General features: G+C 36.1%; 2 protein-coding genes across 3 annotated transcripts; one reads left to right on the forward strand and one right to left on the reverse strand.

Moving 5' to 3' along the window:
• Nucleotides 1-1781: 1781 nt before the first annotated feature.
• Nucleotides 1782-4992, forward strand: LOC130722703 (clathrin coat assembly protein AP180). 2 transcript variants are annotated; one of them, XM_057573524.1, is made up of 2 exons: nt 1782-4145; nt 4288-4992. In XM_057573524.1, the coding sequence occupies exon 1, from the start codon at nt 1933-1935 to the stop codon at nt 4102-4104; it is 2172 nt and encodes a 723-aa protein (XP_057429507.1). In that variant the 5' UTR covers nt 1782-1932; the 3' UTR covers nt 4105-4145; nt 4288-4992. The 2 variants fall into 2 exon arrangements, with proteins under 2 accessions (XP_057429507.1, XP_057429506.1); XM_057573523.1 differs by having other exon boundaries at nt 1783-4140; nt 4288-4991.
• A 665-nt stretch (nt 4993-5657) lies between these two features.
• LOC130722704 (uncharacterized) lies at nt 5658-13147 on the reverse strand. Its single transcript, XM_057573525.1, has 10 exons — nt 12871-13147; nt 12633-12760; nt 12041-12182; nt 11679-11960; nt 11457-11604; nt 9973-10917; nt 9596-9834; nt 9427-9500; nt 6451-6559; nt 5658-6020 (listed from the first exon to the last, which is right to left on the reverse strand). Exons 2-10 carry the CDS (start codon nt 12686-12688, stop codon nt 5997-5999), a joined length of 2019 nt encoding a protein of 672 aa, XP_057429508.1. The 5' UTR covers nt 12689-12760; nt 12871-13147; the 3' UTR covers nt 5658-5996.
• Nucleotides 13148-16445: the final 3298 nt, after the last annotated feature.

Consider the following 16445-nt stretch of genomic DNA (forward strand, 5'->3'; position numbering starts at 1 on the left):
TTGTTAAAATTTGAATTTCCAAGATAACCCGTTATTTTAGAGGTTTGTAGCAGGCTTGTTCGTTATCTATTTGCAACCAGGCCCTTGGGAAGCTTGGCCATTGCCAGGGGACATTGCGTTTGGTTCAAGTTACTCGTGTTGTTCGTCCAGATTTTGATGTGCCTGTGATTCGGTAGTTTCCTACCGATGAAGGTTGGGTTAAGCTCAATTTTGATAGGGCATTCTCCTCCCTTTCTAGTGTGGCGGCTTGTGGTGGTGTTGTTCGGTATCACTTTGGAGCTTTCGTAGTGGCCTATGCAAAGACGTTGAACTTTTACTTGGCCTTACATGTGAAGCTTTGGGAATTCTCTTCAGCGTTCGTCTCCTACAGGCTAGAGGGTTCTATAGAGTAGTGATTGAATCAGACTCTTCCTGTTGTATCAAACTTCTAAATATGGGTTGTGAAGCTCTCCATCCCTATGCTCCTTTCATAATCCAAATTTGTGGCATCCTACGAGAGTTTTTGCATGTGATTTAGGGTCATTTCTTTTGCAAGGCCAATTTAGTTGCGGATTTTTTGGTCAAACATGGGTTGGGTTCGAGTCGCGTCTTTGATTCGCTCCCTAGTTTTTTGTTCTGTAACTTTTATGTCTAGTAGTGCTTCTACTGTCTATTACAGAGGCATGTGGTTGTTGGCTTTGTCGTTTAGGCTGCTAAGCTCGTCCCCTTCATCGGAAAAAAAGGTTGACATTTATTTTGTGGTATTATCATTGATCTTATTTTAAAATCATCTTTATTTAATTTATTTAAAATACATATTTGAAAATACACATGCTTTGATCCATCACATGAATTAAGTGACGATGTAGTTGTTTAATCTCTGCTCATGTATTTATTACATGGATTTTTTCAGATTATTCTAAATTTTTTAAAAAAGCCACGTTTATGTTATTTATTTGGTGAAAATTGTAAGACACAATCGTAATTCTAGCGTTGTGCGCTAGTTTACTGTATTTTTATGTTTGAATTATTATTCGCACCACATTGACAAGAAACTCTGTCAGAGGCAGGGTTTGCAGGATGCGACGGAGGGTGGTGATGAGGCCGTGTCACTTGTTTAATGAAGCGAATATCTGGTGGGAGGTGATGGTGCCGGCGCGGACGCCATTCTCGGCCATGGATTCCAGGCAGTTTTCGAGGCTCCTCCGGCAGTCGGAGAGGGCGGGCGGCGAGCAGTTGGACCAGGAGGCCCAAGGAGTGTGGCAGTGTTTGATGGATTTGGCGAAGTCGACGTAGCTGGTGAGGTGAGGGCCTTTGTTCCAGTCGGCGAGTAAACGTTGGAGAATGAGGGTGGTTTTTCCGACGCCTCTGGGTGCCATGTTGAATTATTATTCGCACCACATTGACAAGAAATATCTATAGAATATTTGCCTTGTATTATTTAATTGAGAGTTTATATTTTACTGCTTATATTATTTTCCGATGATGGAAAATAATGACGTGATCGACGAGTTTCGTTTATTTTATTCTATGCGAAACCTAAAGTAGGGGATGTATTTCAACAAGATTTTTTTTTGTACTAAAACAAGTTATATGCTTTATTTTACATGAACCAAATACTTAATTAACCCTTTTATTTATTATTTACTTATTAGGTTGGCTACACTTTGTTAACTAAAAAAAACTAACTCTATCCTACACTCTTGTCATGCCCTGGGTTTTGTCTCCCACCTTTACTCTCCACCATCCAAATCCACAACCTAAAAATAGAACAAATTGAAAGTTGGCCAATTTTCTTCCATGTCTCAGAAAATGATGTCAAGTTTTCTTTCTGAACAATTTTTACTCTTCAACTTTTTTTCTTACAACAAATTCTGCAAAAATAATAAACTTCAATGCCAAGTAATGTTCTAACAAATTTCCCAGAAAACTTGAAATTTAATTTGATTCACCATGCCAAGCAAGCTAAGGAAGGCAATTGGAGCAGTGAAGGACCAAACAAGCATTAGCCTTGCCAAGGTAACAAATGCAGCCAACCTTGAAATCACAATCCTCAAAGCAACAACCCATGACAAAAGTCCCATTGAGGAACGTTACGTGAATGAAATTGTCAACATTGTTTCCTCTAACAAACTCTATGCAGCAGCATGTGCCAATTGCATTGGCAAGCGAATCGGCAAGACGCGAAACTGGATCGTTGTCCTTAAATCTCTCATGATCGTCCTCAGAATTTTCCAAGATGGCGATCCATATTTTCCTAGAGAAGTTTTCCATGCAATGAAAAGGGGTGCCAAAATTCTCAACCTTTCAAGTTTCAAAGATGATTCCAATTCTTCTAGCCCTTGGGATTACACTGCTTTCATCAGAACATTTGCTCTGTACCTTGATGAGCGTTTGGATTGCTTTTTAACCGGAAAGCTTCAAAGGAGGTTCACGTATCATAACCGATTTCATGAGAAGCATCAGAGGAAGAATCTCTCCAATGAGCCTGGGATTAGAGACATGAAACCCGCCATGGTGCTTGATAGAATGCCTCACTGGCAAAGGTTGTTGGATAGAGCTATAGCAACTAGGCCAACCGGGTCGGCCAAGACGAATCGTTTGATTCAGATTTCCCTCTATGCTGTTGTGCAAGAAAGCTTTGATCTCTATAAGGATATTTCTGATGGTCTTGCTGTTGTTTTAGATAGCTTCTTCCATATGCCACTTTCATCATGCGCTGCTGCATTCCATGCTTGTGTTAAATCTTCCAAGCAATTTGATGAGTTATCTCGTTTTTACTCTTTTTGTGCTAACAGTGGGATTGGGAGGTCCTATGAGTACCCAACTGTGCAAAAAGTTTCTGAAGAGCTCATGGAGACATTGCAGGAATTCCTGAAGGACCAAGCAAATGATGGTGGTTCCAATTCCAAACACTCACTATCTCCTCCTGCAACAAAGTATCACTCTGCAGCTTCGAGTTCATCGTCCCAAGTTGAAGCCGGGGAACGATACGGAACGCTTGAGAGGTATTTTGGGAGTGGATCTGATTTGGGGTCTCAATGCACATCACTTGAAGACCTCATGACTGCTACAGATGCTGCTATGAGTCCTAGGAGGTCCCTTGAGCAAGATATGTATTCTGAGCAATCTGATTCTGATCAAGATGAGAAACATTCACAATATGATGACTTTGCTAGTGCAAATGGTTCTAGTTCTACCAAATCATTTCCTGTTGATCAAACATCAAGGTCGAGTTTGGATATTATAAGCTTTGAAGATTTGCAGCAAGATGTGCAACAAAATCAAATAATTGAATGGGAGCATAAACACACAAGGAAGGGTTCCATTTCCAATGACAGCTCCAAAGATTGTTGGGAGTTGGTTTTGGCAAAGACAGTTACTGCACCTGCTGAAACATCACCCAAATTGAACAATGGGTTTGATCCATTTGTCGCCTTATTTGATCAAGCTCCAAGTCCAACACCTCAGAACACATACAATCCCTTCTTGGAAGACATAGGAACTGTTACTCATGCCACAGATGCTAATTCCAATGATGTTTTAGATGTGGCACCGACGTTTCAGGAAACCGCATCAACCTTCTGTACTCCGGCTCCTCTTGCATCAACCTTATCTGATCAAAGTCCTAATTCCTTTACAAATTTGGATCTGATTTTTGGTGACACAATTCCAAATGAGACAGGAATTGCTCCAACCTTTCAATGTTCTGCCGAGACTAACATGACAGTGCCACCAACTTTTCATACTCAAACATCTGATAAGATGATTGTAGCACCAAGCTTCCAGGCTCAATGTTCTTTTACGTATGATTCAACACCAACGTTTCAAGTGCTTGATTCAAATGTTGATGCTACAATGGAAGCATCGAACCATAGTGATCAGAATCTTAATCGGAGTATAGTTCAAGTGTATAATTCAACAGTGGCACCAACTTTTAGTGCAAAGGATTGCCAGGAGACAACATTGGCAATGCCTGCAGAAGAAGATCCATTTGGGCCATGGCCCTGTGCAAAGAGCAATGAACAAACATCTAATGTGTCAATGCAAAACCAAACATTGCTGCAGCTGCAACAACTGTGGTTGGAGCAACAAAACAAGATTATAACAAAACACATGACTTGAGTTTAATTGCAAATGAAAACATCTCTTCAAAATTTTGTAAAGTTCTGTACTCAAGTTGATAACACTCTTTCTATCTAATTTTTCTTTTCTTTACTCTTTCCCCCTCTCTAATTTCTTGTGTCGTGAATTATTTATTTCCCACTTTGTTATTTCCTTTTGCTAATTCTTTCGAATCAAATCTAGGTACCATTTGACACGCAAACAAAACGGAACGAAACAGCCTATTATATTCTTTTTGGTTCTGTTCTTCCTCAGAATTTGAATTCAAGTCCCTACTTGGCAATGCTCGAAGCGGCACAATGGATCTCAGCTAAGCAGGGCGGAACATTGTGGGGCAAGGAATGGAGGAACACGGCGGCAAGCAAATCCAGCAGAGGTGTACCTGCAGAAAGCACTATGACATCCAAGAAAGTTGTCAATTTCTAGGATGTTTAGGGAAGATCAATAGAAAAAATAAGTATCTATCTTTATTTCTTTGTCAATTTAGTACTTAGTTAATCGCTTAATCAATATGTCAACCGCCTAACCGACTTAGTTATATGTGGCATAATTATCTAAAGTGTTATGAATGTAGCATTCTTAGATTTGAGCAGCCATGAAATGATAAGACGAAACTCAGCCCAATTTCATTTGAGGCCTCAAGTTTTGGTCAGTTTGTCGGATCTCATCCTCGAACAATATCTCTATGCTAGATATGTCGTATGTGAGAAGTGCCGAGATGTATACTTTATATTTACATGAGCTTATTCCAATAATATTTGTCTTCTTCATTAAATCTATCAATCAATCACCTCAAAATCTAGCAAAGAAGTACGTGTAGAATAGGAGAGACCTCGAAAGGTTGCAATGGGGGCTTGAGGCGCAATGCATGGTAGGATATAGAAAGAATTGGAAACACAAATAGCTGCAGAAATTTTTGAGCTAAGTGATCATTTTCTTTCAAGCACAATAGAGCAATTTATTTCATTTATCTCTTCTCTTTTCACTTTCTTTTTTCTTCTTAAACAAAGTAATGAAACGTTTTCATTTCAATATCATATCTATTTTTTCTTTTTCTTTTCTTAAGGCACAGACCTTACCATAGATTTTAAGTTTCACACAACAAGGAAGAAAAACCTATTTAATTGAGCACAAAATCTACTTTTTTTTTTTTTTATTTCACTTAAGGATTCACCGAACATAGTAGATAATCACCAAATCAGGGTACCAAAGAAATAACTACCCAAGGTTCAAATTGGGCCGTTAAAATACAATGATAACAACTCTGAAAGCCATGAATAAAATCCTACTCGTCTCCCTATGTATAGAAGGTATCATAGCATTTTCAAATTCAGTTTTGGTGAATCGACAATGGAATGAGCAAAAGAAGTAAAGATCATGTACTCAACCGATTATAACCAAACAGAAATGTATCTTAACAACGTCGCTTGCACAAATGCACCCTTCTAATCTCAAAGGAAACCACATTGTCCTTCATAAATATATAAACCGCCAATAAATAGCTGATTTTAAAATTTGATGCTGTAGCTGTACAACATGTACGCAGTTAAACATTAATCAACTTTGAATATACATTGAAAGAAATTAATAACTAAATTTACAAGTTTCCTGTACATAATGTCTGTACAATTGATAACTTCCACTATGAAAAATAGTCAGAAAATAGAAAAAAAGAAAGAAATGGAACTAAAGAAAGGGGAAATGGTTACAACAAATTTTTTACACAGAAAAATAATCTTAAAAAAACTCCTATAGGTGATTGAGATTGCTGAAAATGCAATGGACTCACCCAAATGCCGTGTCTCTGAGCCGTTGATTGATGTTAGGAACTTAGGATAGTCAACGTTGTTTTTCCATTTGGAGAGATCTGTCTGTTGGAAAGCATGATATAATTAAACTTTCTTCTTGTCTTCCACCTGGTAATTGGAGTCAATAGATGAGTTTATATCCTTTCAATGGTCGCTAATTTTACACAGCAGCACCAAAGATACCAAAAATGGCATCAAAATATTTGCACATAGTAAAACAAACAGAGCTACTAAAAATGGCATCAACATATTTGCACATAGTAAAACAAACAGTGCAAAGCTCGCATTCTGAATGGTCCAAAATAAAGGTCTTTAATTTCTATAACAAAAAGTACCATGAAGCAATGCTGAGATTTGAGTAGAAACTAAATTTCCCAGAAGCAATTTTGATTTGTTTGTGCAAGTCTAAACAATGCCATTTTAAAATAATTAAGTTGAGAGCTATTCTCCTGCTTTTCAATCGTTTTTCATATCAAACATGAATTAGTATAGGATTCTCCACAATAAACAGCATCCTACTCAATTTAACAGTTCTCACCAGATCCAGAGTCAAGCAAGTTTTTCTGTTGTCTTTTAAATCTGCTTGCTGTGATCTTCGGCACTGACGAAATAATCTTTGGATAAACTCCTGTAGATGATTATAAATGCTGCACATAACCATGGCAAATTAGGTTTAGCAACATATATTATTTGCTAGATTAGTAGATTGCTAAATATGTTCATGATAATTAGTTGCATTTTAAGCACACAACAGTCAAGAGCCAATCCAACATTTTGCAACACAATTTAATGATTCAAACCACATAGGAAGTTTTAACCCAAAAAGAAAATGAAATTGAAACCACCTGTTCTAGGCATGTAGTGCTCATATAAACTCCTGCAAACTATCATCAATGCTGAATTTCAACAGACATCAAATCTACTGTAATAATGCTATAGATAGTAGCAGCCAACATAGAAAATATTCATTTTAATATTGCACCAGCAACCACATAAAGCAAGGATTAAGACTTCATAAGTGAAGACAAGCCAGCCGTATACTGTGTCAATTGATAAAATAGATGAGTAATAGAATATGATTGGACGAATCTGGCCAAATCACTTTGGAGTCTTGATTGAGGTTAGAACGACAGGCTACAGGGAAGGTGGGCGTCTCCGGTGATGGAATGGCATGGCTCTGTCATTGAACAACGCCGCGGGTACCTGCAAAGACACTCCAACACCCAAGTAAGAGGTATGGAGCTGGCAGGTAGAAGAGAGGAATTGGGTTAATAATGAGAACCAGTGCCTTAAAACTTTCTAAGCCTTCTACAGGAAAGTGGTTCTGGGGATACCAAGGTCGTGATGAGTATCCGTATACTATGATCCAATTAGGGGCCGTTAGATCCTGTGGCACCTGCCCAGATCGAGCAGTTGTGAGTGGGTTTGCATACTGTAGAGGTGCTCTCGAGCTCTGTGTCTGCTCCAGTGTTATCAAATAGCGGCTATAGCGTAGCGGATTTTTGGCTAATCGCGACGCCGCTATTGCCCGCTATAGCGCGCTATTCCCGCTATTTCCGCTATTCGCCGCCAAATAGCGGCCGAAATAGCGGATTTTTGGCTCACCGCGATGGTCCGCGATCGCGATTTGATAACACTGCTCCTAGGGCGTAAGGATACCAACCCCTGATGGGACGTGGATGATGGAAAGCATTTTGGCCTGGACATTTGGTTTGGGGGGAGACGACGTTGGTCTCGCCGGGTACGCAGCCGGGAGAGGTCACGATTGGTTTTGCCGTGGTAGAAGTCGGTGTCCGAGAGGTTCAGTGTAGTCAGTTTTTCTTGGGTAGTGCTGCAGGGCATTAGTGTTTAGGCTGGATCTCCTTTTAAGCCTGGTCACTCTGTTTAATGGCTCTTGGGTCCTTCAGAAGTTACGTGAGTGTTCATCCTTTGGGGACCAGGGGTGCTCGAGGAGAGAGGTGGTAGGTTTAGCCGGGTGACGTCTATCCGACCCCCGGGTCAGAACACCTACGGCTACGGGAGTGGACAAGAGAGAGAGAGAGAGAGAGAGAGAGAGAGAGAGAACAAGCGCACCTGAAGGCCTATTTGGTTAGAGAAAACATTTTCTGCTTTCAATTATAATTGTAAAAGTGCACACTCTGTTCACCTTATTTTTTGTTCTCAAATATTTGTTTAAAAAACATTAACACGAAAAATTTGTTTTCACTGTTTTCAATACAAATATTTGAATATTTGAAAACAAGAAACAGTGAAACAATGTGGCATTTGCAATTAAGGGCTACCTAGATACTAGGCTCTGGTTCTTCTGATCATATTGCTAGTTATCCCTCTCTTTTCTCTAACACATCACCCACCAAAACTGCTCATTTGATCACCCTTGCTGACAGTTCTAAGCTTAAAGTCACTAACACTGATCAAGCTGCACCTATCTCATCCCAAACTCCAAACTCAGTTCTTCTTATCCCTGGCTGTTCATTCAATTTAATTTTCCATTTGATAGCTTATTCATGCACTATCAATATTCATATTCATTTTCGGTTGACTATTTTTTTATAAAGGACCAGTATGATTGATGATTGACACATGATTTGGATCACATATGGGCGTGCCATATTTGACCTCCTTCCTCTAACATATGTGCTGTTGCAGAATGTCCAAGTTGCCTTCAATCGTGGTCTAGGTCATTCCAGTTCAATTAAGAAAGATGGTTTCTCATCTCTCATTTGCAACCCTTTAAGAGTGGGAATCGTGTTAGTTTGAAAACATGCTAGGCCTACTTTTCGTCATGGGCCTTGGGTTTCAAAAACCTACAGCAGAAGAAGTAAGAAAAAGGATGGGGTAGAAGAGAAAAATGGGAACTAATGTAATAGAGTAGTGGGCAGTTAATCCCACGGTTATTCCTTTAAGGAGGGAAGTTAGCAGGGGTTGGGGCTGGCGTGTTGTGGTAGTGGAATAGGAGCCAGGCTCTGGGGTATTGTAGACTACAATTCTGTAATACAGTTCTTTTCATATTTTTCTCATCATCTTTTTAATATAATTCTACTGTTTCATCAATTGGAGAGGTTGTTCTTTTTTAAAAGTTAAAATGAATAAATAAAAAAGAAGGTCATACGATATGGAAGTGAAAATGACATCTACGTCAGTAATTGCTACAGAAAATTGAAGGGAAAAGAACAAGACAATAAAAAAGCACGAAAAGCTAAAAAACTATATGCCCCATTTTCAGAGGAGCAGGCAATTCAATGTCAAACCAAAAGAAAACATGGTGATTTCATTCTTTTTTATTCATTGAACATTTATTTTCCATGAAATTTAGGTAATCAAGTACACATTACTGTATTATTGACTTAAATACAGCATTGATCATATGATTACAATTACCAGAGCCATTGCTAAAAAAATCCACAAAACACATCCTATTAACTACAATACAGAAATTCAACCATCACACAACCAACATTTACATGAAATGGAATTCAGTCTCTTTCAATGAATAAATGGAATATAATCGTACCTTAGCCGATGCCTGTTGCAGGCAGTAAAAAAAGCAACAAGCCCATAAAGTATGCTCTTGAGAGCTTTGAAAATCTGGAAAAGAAAATGTAACATATTTACCAATCAGGATGTCTGCCTTGATGAAACCACCCAGATCCAAAAAAAAAACATTGCTATGCAATCTTAACCTGTGAAAAAAGGTCATTCCAAAGAGAGCGCCACATTGAAACTTCATAGGTGCTGACTGCTGCTTCAGAAGATGATGCCATCTGAAAAATGCTACTTATAAACTGCCATGTGTCTCCAAGTATATCACAAATCCATGAACTGATGGAAGCCACAAAACTGGATACTGCTAGGACTAGACGAACAGGAGCATATAGTACTTCCCATAGAATCCAAAATAAAGGATATAAGACACAAGTAGCTGCAGTATATTGAAGAGAAGAACATGCAGGTAATTAGTATAACTTGTATGCCAGATGATAATTTTTGTAGCCGAAAACAAAGATAAATGTAGCAAGTAAATGACAGTTCCAGAATTCCAAAAAACATGATCACCTACCAATACTCCAAATCATAGAGAGCATAAACCACAATGGCAAAAAGAGCAGCTCCACTACATCTCCCACTAGATTCCAAGAAGACTCAATCCCGAACCCAATGACAGAACAGATGCTTTTTACTAATTCAAACACAAAATTTAAGCTTGGGAGAAGAAATCCAAAAATCTCAACCAATGACTCTACGAGCGGTTGAACAAGAACTGAGAAAAAGGATCGTGTGGTATGTGAAAAGGCAAGAAACCACCTAACAGCCTTCTGGAAGTTATGTAGAAACAGCATTGTCCCCAAGTATTTGACCCTTGAAACCATCTCCCAAGTTTCAATCCAATCAAAAAGAGGCCCACATATACGAGAAGCAGTTGCCTTAAGAACTGGAACATTTTTGTATAAATCATAGAAGCCAATGAGGACAGTGACAAATGAGATCAAAACATATAACAGTCTTGCAAGTGGGCACATCCATGGACGATAAAGATTGCATAACACTGGATATGACTGAAGGAAGATGACCCAAGATGGAAGACCAGCCTCTAACAAAGTAAGCAATCTCAGGTCAGAAACAATAATTTCCCTTAGTTTAAATGGGAGGTCATGATCATTAAACCTAAATAACAGTAGAACGTCACTATACTGAGTGGGTTCAACAGTATCATCAGAAACATAGCTAGAGCTCTGAGAATAATTCAATGACTTATCCATTTTAGCTGCTGAATAGCTATCTTCAGCATCAACAAAATTCATTAATTTTCTTCTCTTGTTAGGTCCAGAAGGAGGAGGGGGTGTGTGTAAAATGTCTGTTGTCTCTTCAGTATCATCAGCATATACTCCAATAGCAGTACCCAAACTATCTTCAGCAGTTAGAATACTGTCGCATATGTTATCATCATCATCATCATCGGATACAGTCCCAGAGAAACATTCACTAGCATCATAAAATTTTTCTCCTGATAAAATGGCAGAGAAAGAAGAAATGTTAGTTGAAAATTCATCTTGGTTAAGAAATTAAAGAAACACTGAAGCCTTTAGTGGCCATCATGTAAGATACTGTTAGATTATGTTTGGAAATTTGATAGCCACAGTAAAATAGATTATAAAAGAATGAAAAGGATAGAACAGGAAAAGAAAGAGTTACAAGATTGAAAATCCAATATAGTCCCTGCCTGACTCGTGACGTGCATATAGGAAAGAGGTTAACATAGTAAACTTCGGAGTTTTTTAATAGAAGTCTCACTATTCTATCCCTTCATCTTCTATGTTTTACAACACTCCAAATATGGCAATGTCTCTCCCTAAACAAGAGTCCTATCAACCCAAATTATAGCAGAATAAATCATATGTAGTAAATTAATATCAGGTGTGGGTGTGTGTCTGTGGATCCCTCCATGCAAATACTACTGACAAATACATGCTCATTATCAAAGCTACCATAAACCAGACGTAATATGCACACTCATAAAGCAATAATGAGAATCCCAGTTACCACCTGAGGCAGAATCCAGATGCTCTCTCAAAAGCAGCTGTTCAGCAAGTGTTCCTGAGAACCATGAAGACATGCAGCTTGCAGCTTGAGCTATACTGTCGAATTCCCATCTTTTCATAAGTTTAGCTTCTATAGCCAGTGATGTATCAGTCTGCAAAATAAATGAATCCATATATGATGACTCTAAACTGAAAAAATAACTAGCATGTTGAAGAGATCCAGTACCTGAAGTTCATTAAAGTAGTTGATACCACGAACATTAGTCCAAGCAACTTCAAATAAGATAAAGCCATACAGAGTTCTGTGCAATTCACTGCTGAATTGCAAAGAATTCCTTAGCTTCTTCACAGGCAGTACAACTCTCTTTTTTGATGACATCACTGCTTCAATCAACGAGAACCATCTCAAAAATTTCTTTGGTTTCTTTGTGCTTGATTGAGAACGATCCTCTTTTCCTTCCTTTCTTTCTTTTCGAGATTTGGTGTTGGCAAAAGGAGACAACCTTGACTGCAAATAAGTTAAAAACTTTTATTCCAGGACAAATACTACAGGCAAATTCTTCAAATGATTTTGAGGTATTTAGTAACCTTGGTAACCATCAATTGCCAAATGTGTGCTCCCCGTGAACCAAGGTCTCTCAACCATGGTCTGTTGTCAACCAAAATATACATTCGTTTACTATCATTGGCAAGGAAAATGCTAAGATCTGCAAAATATGATTGCAAGTCTCTGCAAAATACATCACAACGGTGAATATGGTCAGCATGACATTGACAAGTTTGGAAACACAAAATAACACTGCTTGCAAACCCAGCATTATTGACCAATGTATATAATCACTAGACAACACCAGTTGGTAAAATGTTGCAAAGTTTAGAACATTTACAAGGAGAAAAAAAAACAAAAGTGCAGATCATTTGCATATATCACCATTGATGACAAAGCATCATATAGAACCCTAAACTGAAAACCAAACTAACAAACAATGTGCACACCAAAAATCATGACATAAAATTTCATGTCTGAAGTTTGTTTTTTAACAACAGTAATTTAAAAAGGAGAAATTAAAATAAAAAATCAAGCATCATCAAGTCAATAAACAAACAAAAATTCAATCCACCATCAATTTCACTACAGCATCAATTACCATGAAATCAGAAACAAAGAGAGAAATCATACCCAATTTGCAAGCTTGTAAGAGGGAAAATGCAGCGTCCATGATCACCTTTCCCCATGAAGAAAACCAAAACCACCTTGAAATCCCTTCTTACAATCACAAAAAATTTCTGCAAATTTCCAACTAGCACCTGCATCAAATTCCAAAACCAAAAACAGAAACGGGTAAACAAAAAAACATCACATCTTTCACTTTCAATCAATTAAATTTCAATCAGAAAAAGAAGAAGAAGGTTGAAACCTGAGAATTGATAATTCCATGAAATCGAAGAAGAGAAGAAACAAGAAGGAGCGTGTAACTTCATAACAAAGAGATGGTGAGAAGAGTTAAAGGAGGAAGTGCATAAATGCGGTTGTACAGAGAGGTCTCAACGCGTGTCAGCGAATTTCTGTTGGCGATTATGGCGAAATTCAATTTGTTTCAGAGAAGAGAGAGAGAGAGACAACAGAGGAAGAAGGAAAGAAAACAAGAAGAGAAGAAAAGAAAGAACATGAGAGAGAAAGTAGTTGAAACCAAATCAAAATCGTAATGGACACACACTTGTTTTTTTAATGTTTTTGTTTTTTTAGTTTCTATCTTCTCAGTCCAAAATCTAAATTGTGGATTTTAAATTTAATGGTGTAAAAAATTCATGATTTAATTAAACTCAATCTCAAAATTCACCTTTTACTTAGGTGTAGTTTGGCTTTTACGGTCGACCTTTTTCTTATGCGTAGTTGGGACAATCAATTTCGCTATATATTTTTCGTGAGGTTAATGACTCTGTGAATTGTCTTGCGAGTTTGGGTGCTAACCGCCTATTAGATCTTACTACTGTTAATGATTATCTAGATGCAGTTATTTATTCGACTGTTATCTACGAATTCTTTAGTTTTTTAAAATTTCTATCTCGTTCATCATAAAATATCTCAAAATTCATCATAAAATATCTTAAAATTCAAAACCATTTATTTAGGTGTTAATATTTAAAATTAACGGTTAGAACTTAACTTAAAAAAAACAATAAGATCTTAAATTTTGAGAAATTGAGAGAAATCGAGAGAGATTTGGATTGAAATATTTAAATTAATTTTTTTTTACAGTTGTTTGTTTTAAACTTAAAAAAACAAGGAAAATAAGAGAGGCAATGGGACGAGGGTAAAACAGTCAATTCAAATGCAGAGAGATAGGTGAGAAAATGGAAGAAAACAACAAGAATATGGAAATAAAAGACGTTGGAGTAAGACATAAGCTTCGATTACGCGAGATACGAAGTGGCATGGCAAGGAGATTATTATTGGCACGTGGGTCCCACCGGAATTATTGATGAAAATTTGGATGTTTATAATTCTGTTTTTTTTTTAATAATTCGGTTGTATCATTGAGAAATTATTGTTAGTATTATTTTGGCGTGGATTCAATTATTAACACGAGAATATTATTGAATGATGCTGTTTATAAATTTTTCGAACGTGATGCTGTTTATAAATGCCGATCTAGTTGAATTAAATTTGATATATTAATTCTAACGAAACAATTTGGTATATTAAATAATAATATTTTATTAAATGGAATCTCATTAATAATTAGGAATGTATGTACAAACTAGTGCATGTGCATGTAACAAAAAAAAAATTACGTACCAAAAAAAACTAGGTACCTCTCTGAATATACATTACACTTTATTAATATTGATCTCGCGTTATGTACGGATAAAGTAATAGTATTTTATTGTCATACATCATACTTTTTCATTTTTCTTCTCTCGTTTTTCTTTTTTAAATACGTATATCATTCATTTAAGTTTTTTTAATCCTAATTACATTCCAATTCCCTATCTTTTTCTAATTTGTTATGCTTTGAATCAATATAACAAAACTATTTTAATCTTCCAGATGTATGTACGAAATAACAAAATACAAATTTTTTGAGTTAATTTCCAAATCAATCATTTAAAACTATTTGATATCAATTTTTTTATGGTATACTAGTGCTTTTACCCGTGCGATGCACGGGGATATTCATTTTAATTTATTTTGTGGGTTTTTATGATTTTTACGTTATTTTCTAAAATATATTTTCGTATTAATATATTATTTTTATATTAGAATTTTTTTTGATAGATGTGTTTTTTTTTTGTTTGGTTGTAGCATGATAATAGATTTAATGTGTCTGTGGTGTCTTGTCTCCCCTAAGACGACATAACACATACTTTAAACTTGTCTTGTTTTACAACCCTTGTCATGTATTGGGTTGAAGTACCTCTTGTACTTCTTTACAATACAAATTTGGCTTATCAAAAAAAAAAAAAAAAACCCTTGTCATTTGTCGTTTGTGTGTTGCTTTGGTAATATATATATTGGATTGTATTACCTATATGCAGGATTTTATATGTTTTTTTTTACTTTGGCTGATGTTGGTAGTGCAGGTATCCTCATGTCTTTTTTCTACACTATTCGGGAGGATCCAAATAATATGTTTCGTCACATTGAGTTTTTTGTTGTGACATGCTGCTGCATTGTGTCCATATTTGGTGACAACAAATACCTCATATGCGCCAAAACCTCCAGGGAGCTTCCTCCCCGGCACGTGCTCGACATCCTCCAGATGTGGTGAAAGTCAATTTTGATACAATATGCGTCCATATTTTTGTTTTGAATTAATATTTTGTTGAAATTTGTGTTGAAACTTTCAGTTGTTCTTGTCATTCCACAACAACAACTTCTCCTCCAAAAGGTTGGTTGAAACTGTGCTTCTTAGTAAATATTATAATATCTCCAAGTATTCAGTCTACAACTTCAAAATAATGCTTGTGAGTAATGTGTTATTCGTCCTTTGATCTTATAACTGTTGTTAATGTTCTCCAAATAAAAGTTCTCTATGTTCTCTCCAAATAAAAGTTCTCAATTTGAGTCATTCAGGGGAAGTCGTCTAATGACATGTTGTTGCTCTGCAATAAAGTGGTTATTTTTGTAAATACGGAAACTTTTATTTGCTCCTAAGTAAGTTTTAAATCTACAACATTATAAATGATAGTGTAAGAAAACTATTGCATTATAAATAGTGTTGTTTTTGTATAATCTTTGTTTTAAATGCACTCATTTCTACGTTACATAGTAAGTTTCTATCTTGCAAAATAAAACACCATTATAAGAATTTTTTATTTTATTTTAAAATGACATTGTTTACTTTTTATTGGATAGTTATTTTTAACTCATAAAAATATGATTTTTTATTTGGTCTATGATTATTAAATGATATTAATGCATAATATGGAACACTGTTTTTTTTTTTTGAAATATATGTAAATATTGCACATGTTATATGGAGTTATGGATGTGAAAAGTTTTTTGTCTCATGAATTTAATTCCTTTTTTTTATGATTAGACACTTTGAAGTGAGGTTTAAATTCATTTTCGAAGGTTACAAATTTCTTAATTTCTATTTAAATCCTAAAAGTTTTTTTATATAACACTTAAAAGGTTACATAGAACAACAAAGATGAAAACTAACGAACGGTCATGATTGATCTCCTATAAAAAAAAATCTAAACAGTTAGAAAGATATACATGATAGAAAAACATTCATGACTCGTAGTTAACTGAATGACTACTATATCCTTCAATTTTTCAAACTACCTTCTCTTAAGACTTTATATAAGGGAGACGCACTTGTGTGTTTTGATCCCCTCTCGTATTTCCTACAAATCTTTATATACAAAAATAATATAATTAATTGAATTCTGACGCTATATAACTAAATTTTAATTTGATGATTTTTTATTTGAAACATACCATTAGTAATATTAATTTGTTGAATGCTTGTAGAGGCTTGGA

This window comes from Lotus japonicus, chromosome 6 (genome assembly GCF_012489685.1).
Source record: "Lotus japonicus ecotype B-129 chromosome 6, LjGifu_v1.2".
NCBI classification, from domain to species: Eukaryota; Viridiplantae; Streptophyta; class Magnoliopsida; order Fabales; family Fabaceae; genus Lotus; species Lotus japonicus.

Coding starts and splice junctions, on each gene's coding strand:
- LOC130722703 (XM_057573524.1), top strand. CDS start 1,933: ATGCCAAGCAAGCTAAGGAAGGCAATTGGAGCAGTGAAGGACCAAACA.
- LOC130722704 (XM_057573525.1), bottom strand. CDS start 12,688: ATGGGGAAAGGTGATCATGGACGCTGCATTTTCCCTCTTACAAGCTTG. Junction 10,918..11,456: donor GCATCTGGATTCTGCCTCAG/GTGGTAACTGGG, acceptor CCATTTTATCAG/GAGAAAAATTTTATGATGCT. Junction 6,560..9,426: donor TGCAACAGGCATCGGCTAAG/GTACGATTATAT, acceptor GGTTATGTGCAG/CATTTATAATCATCTACAGG.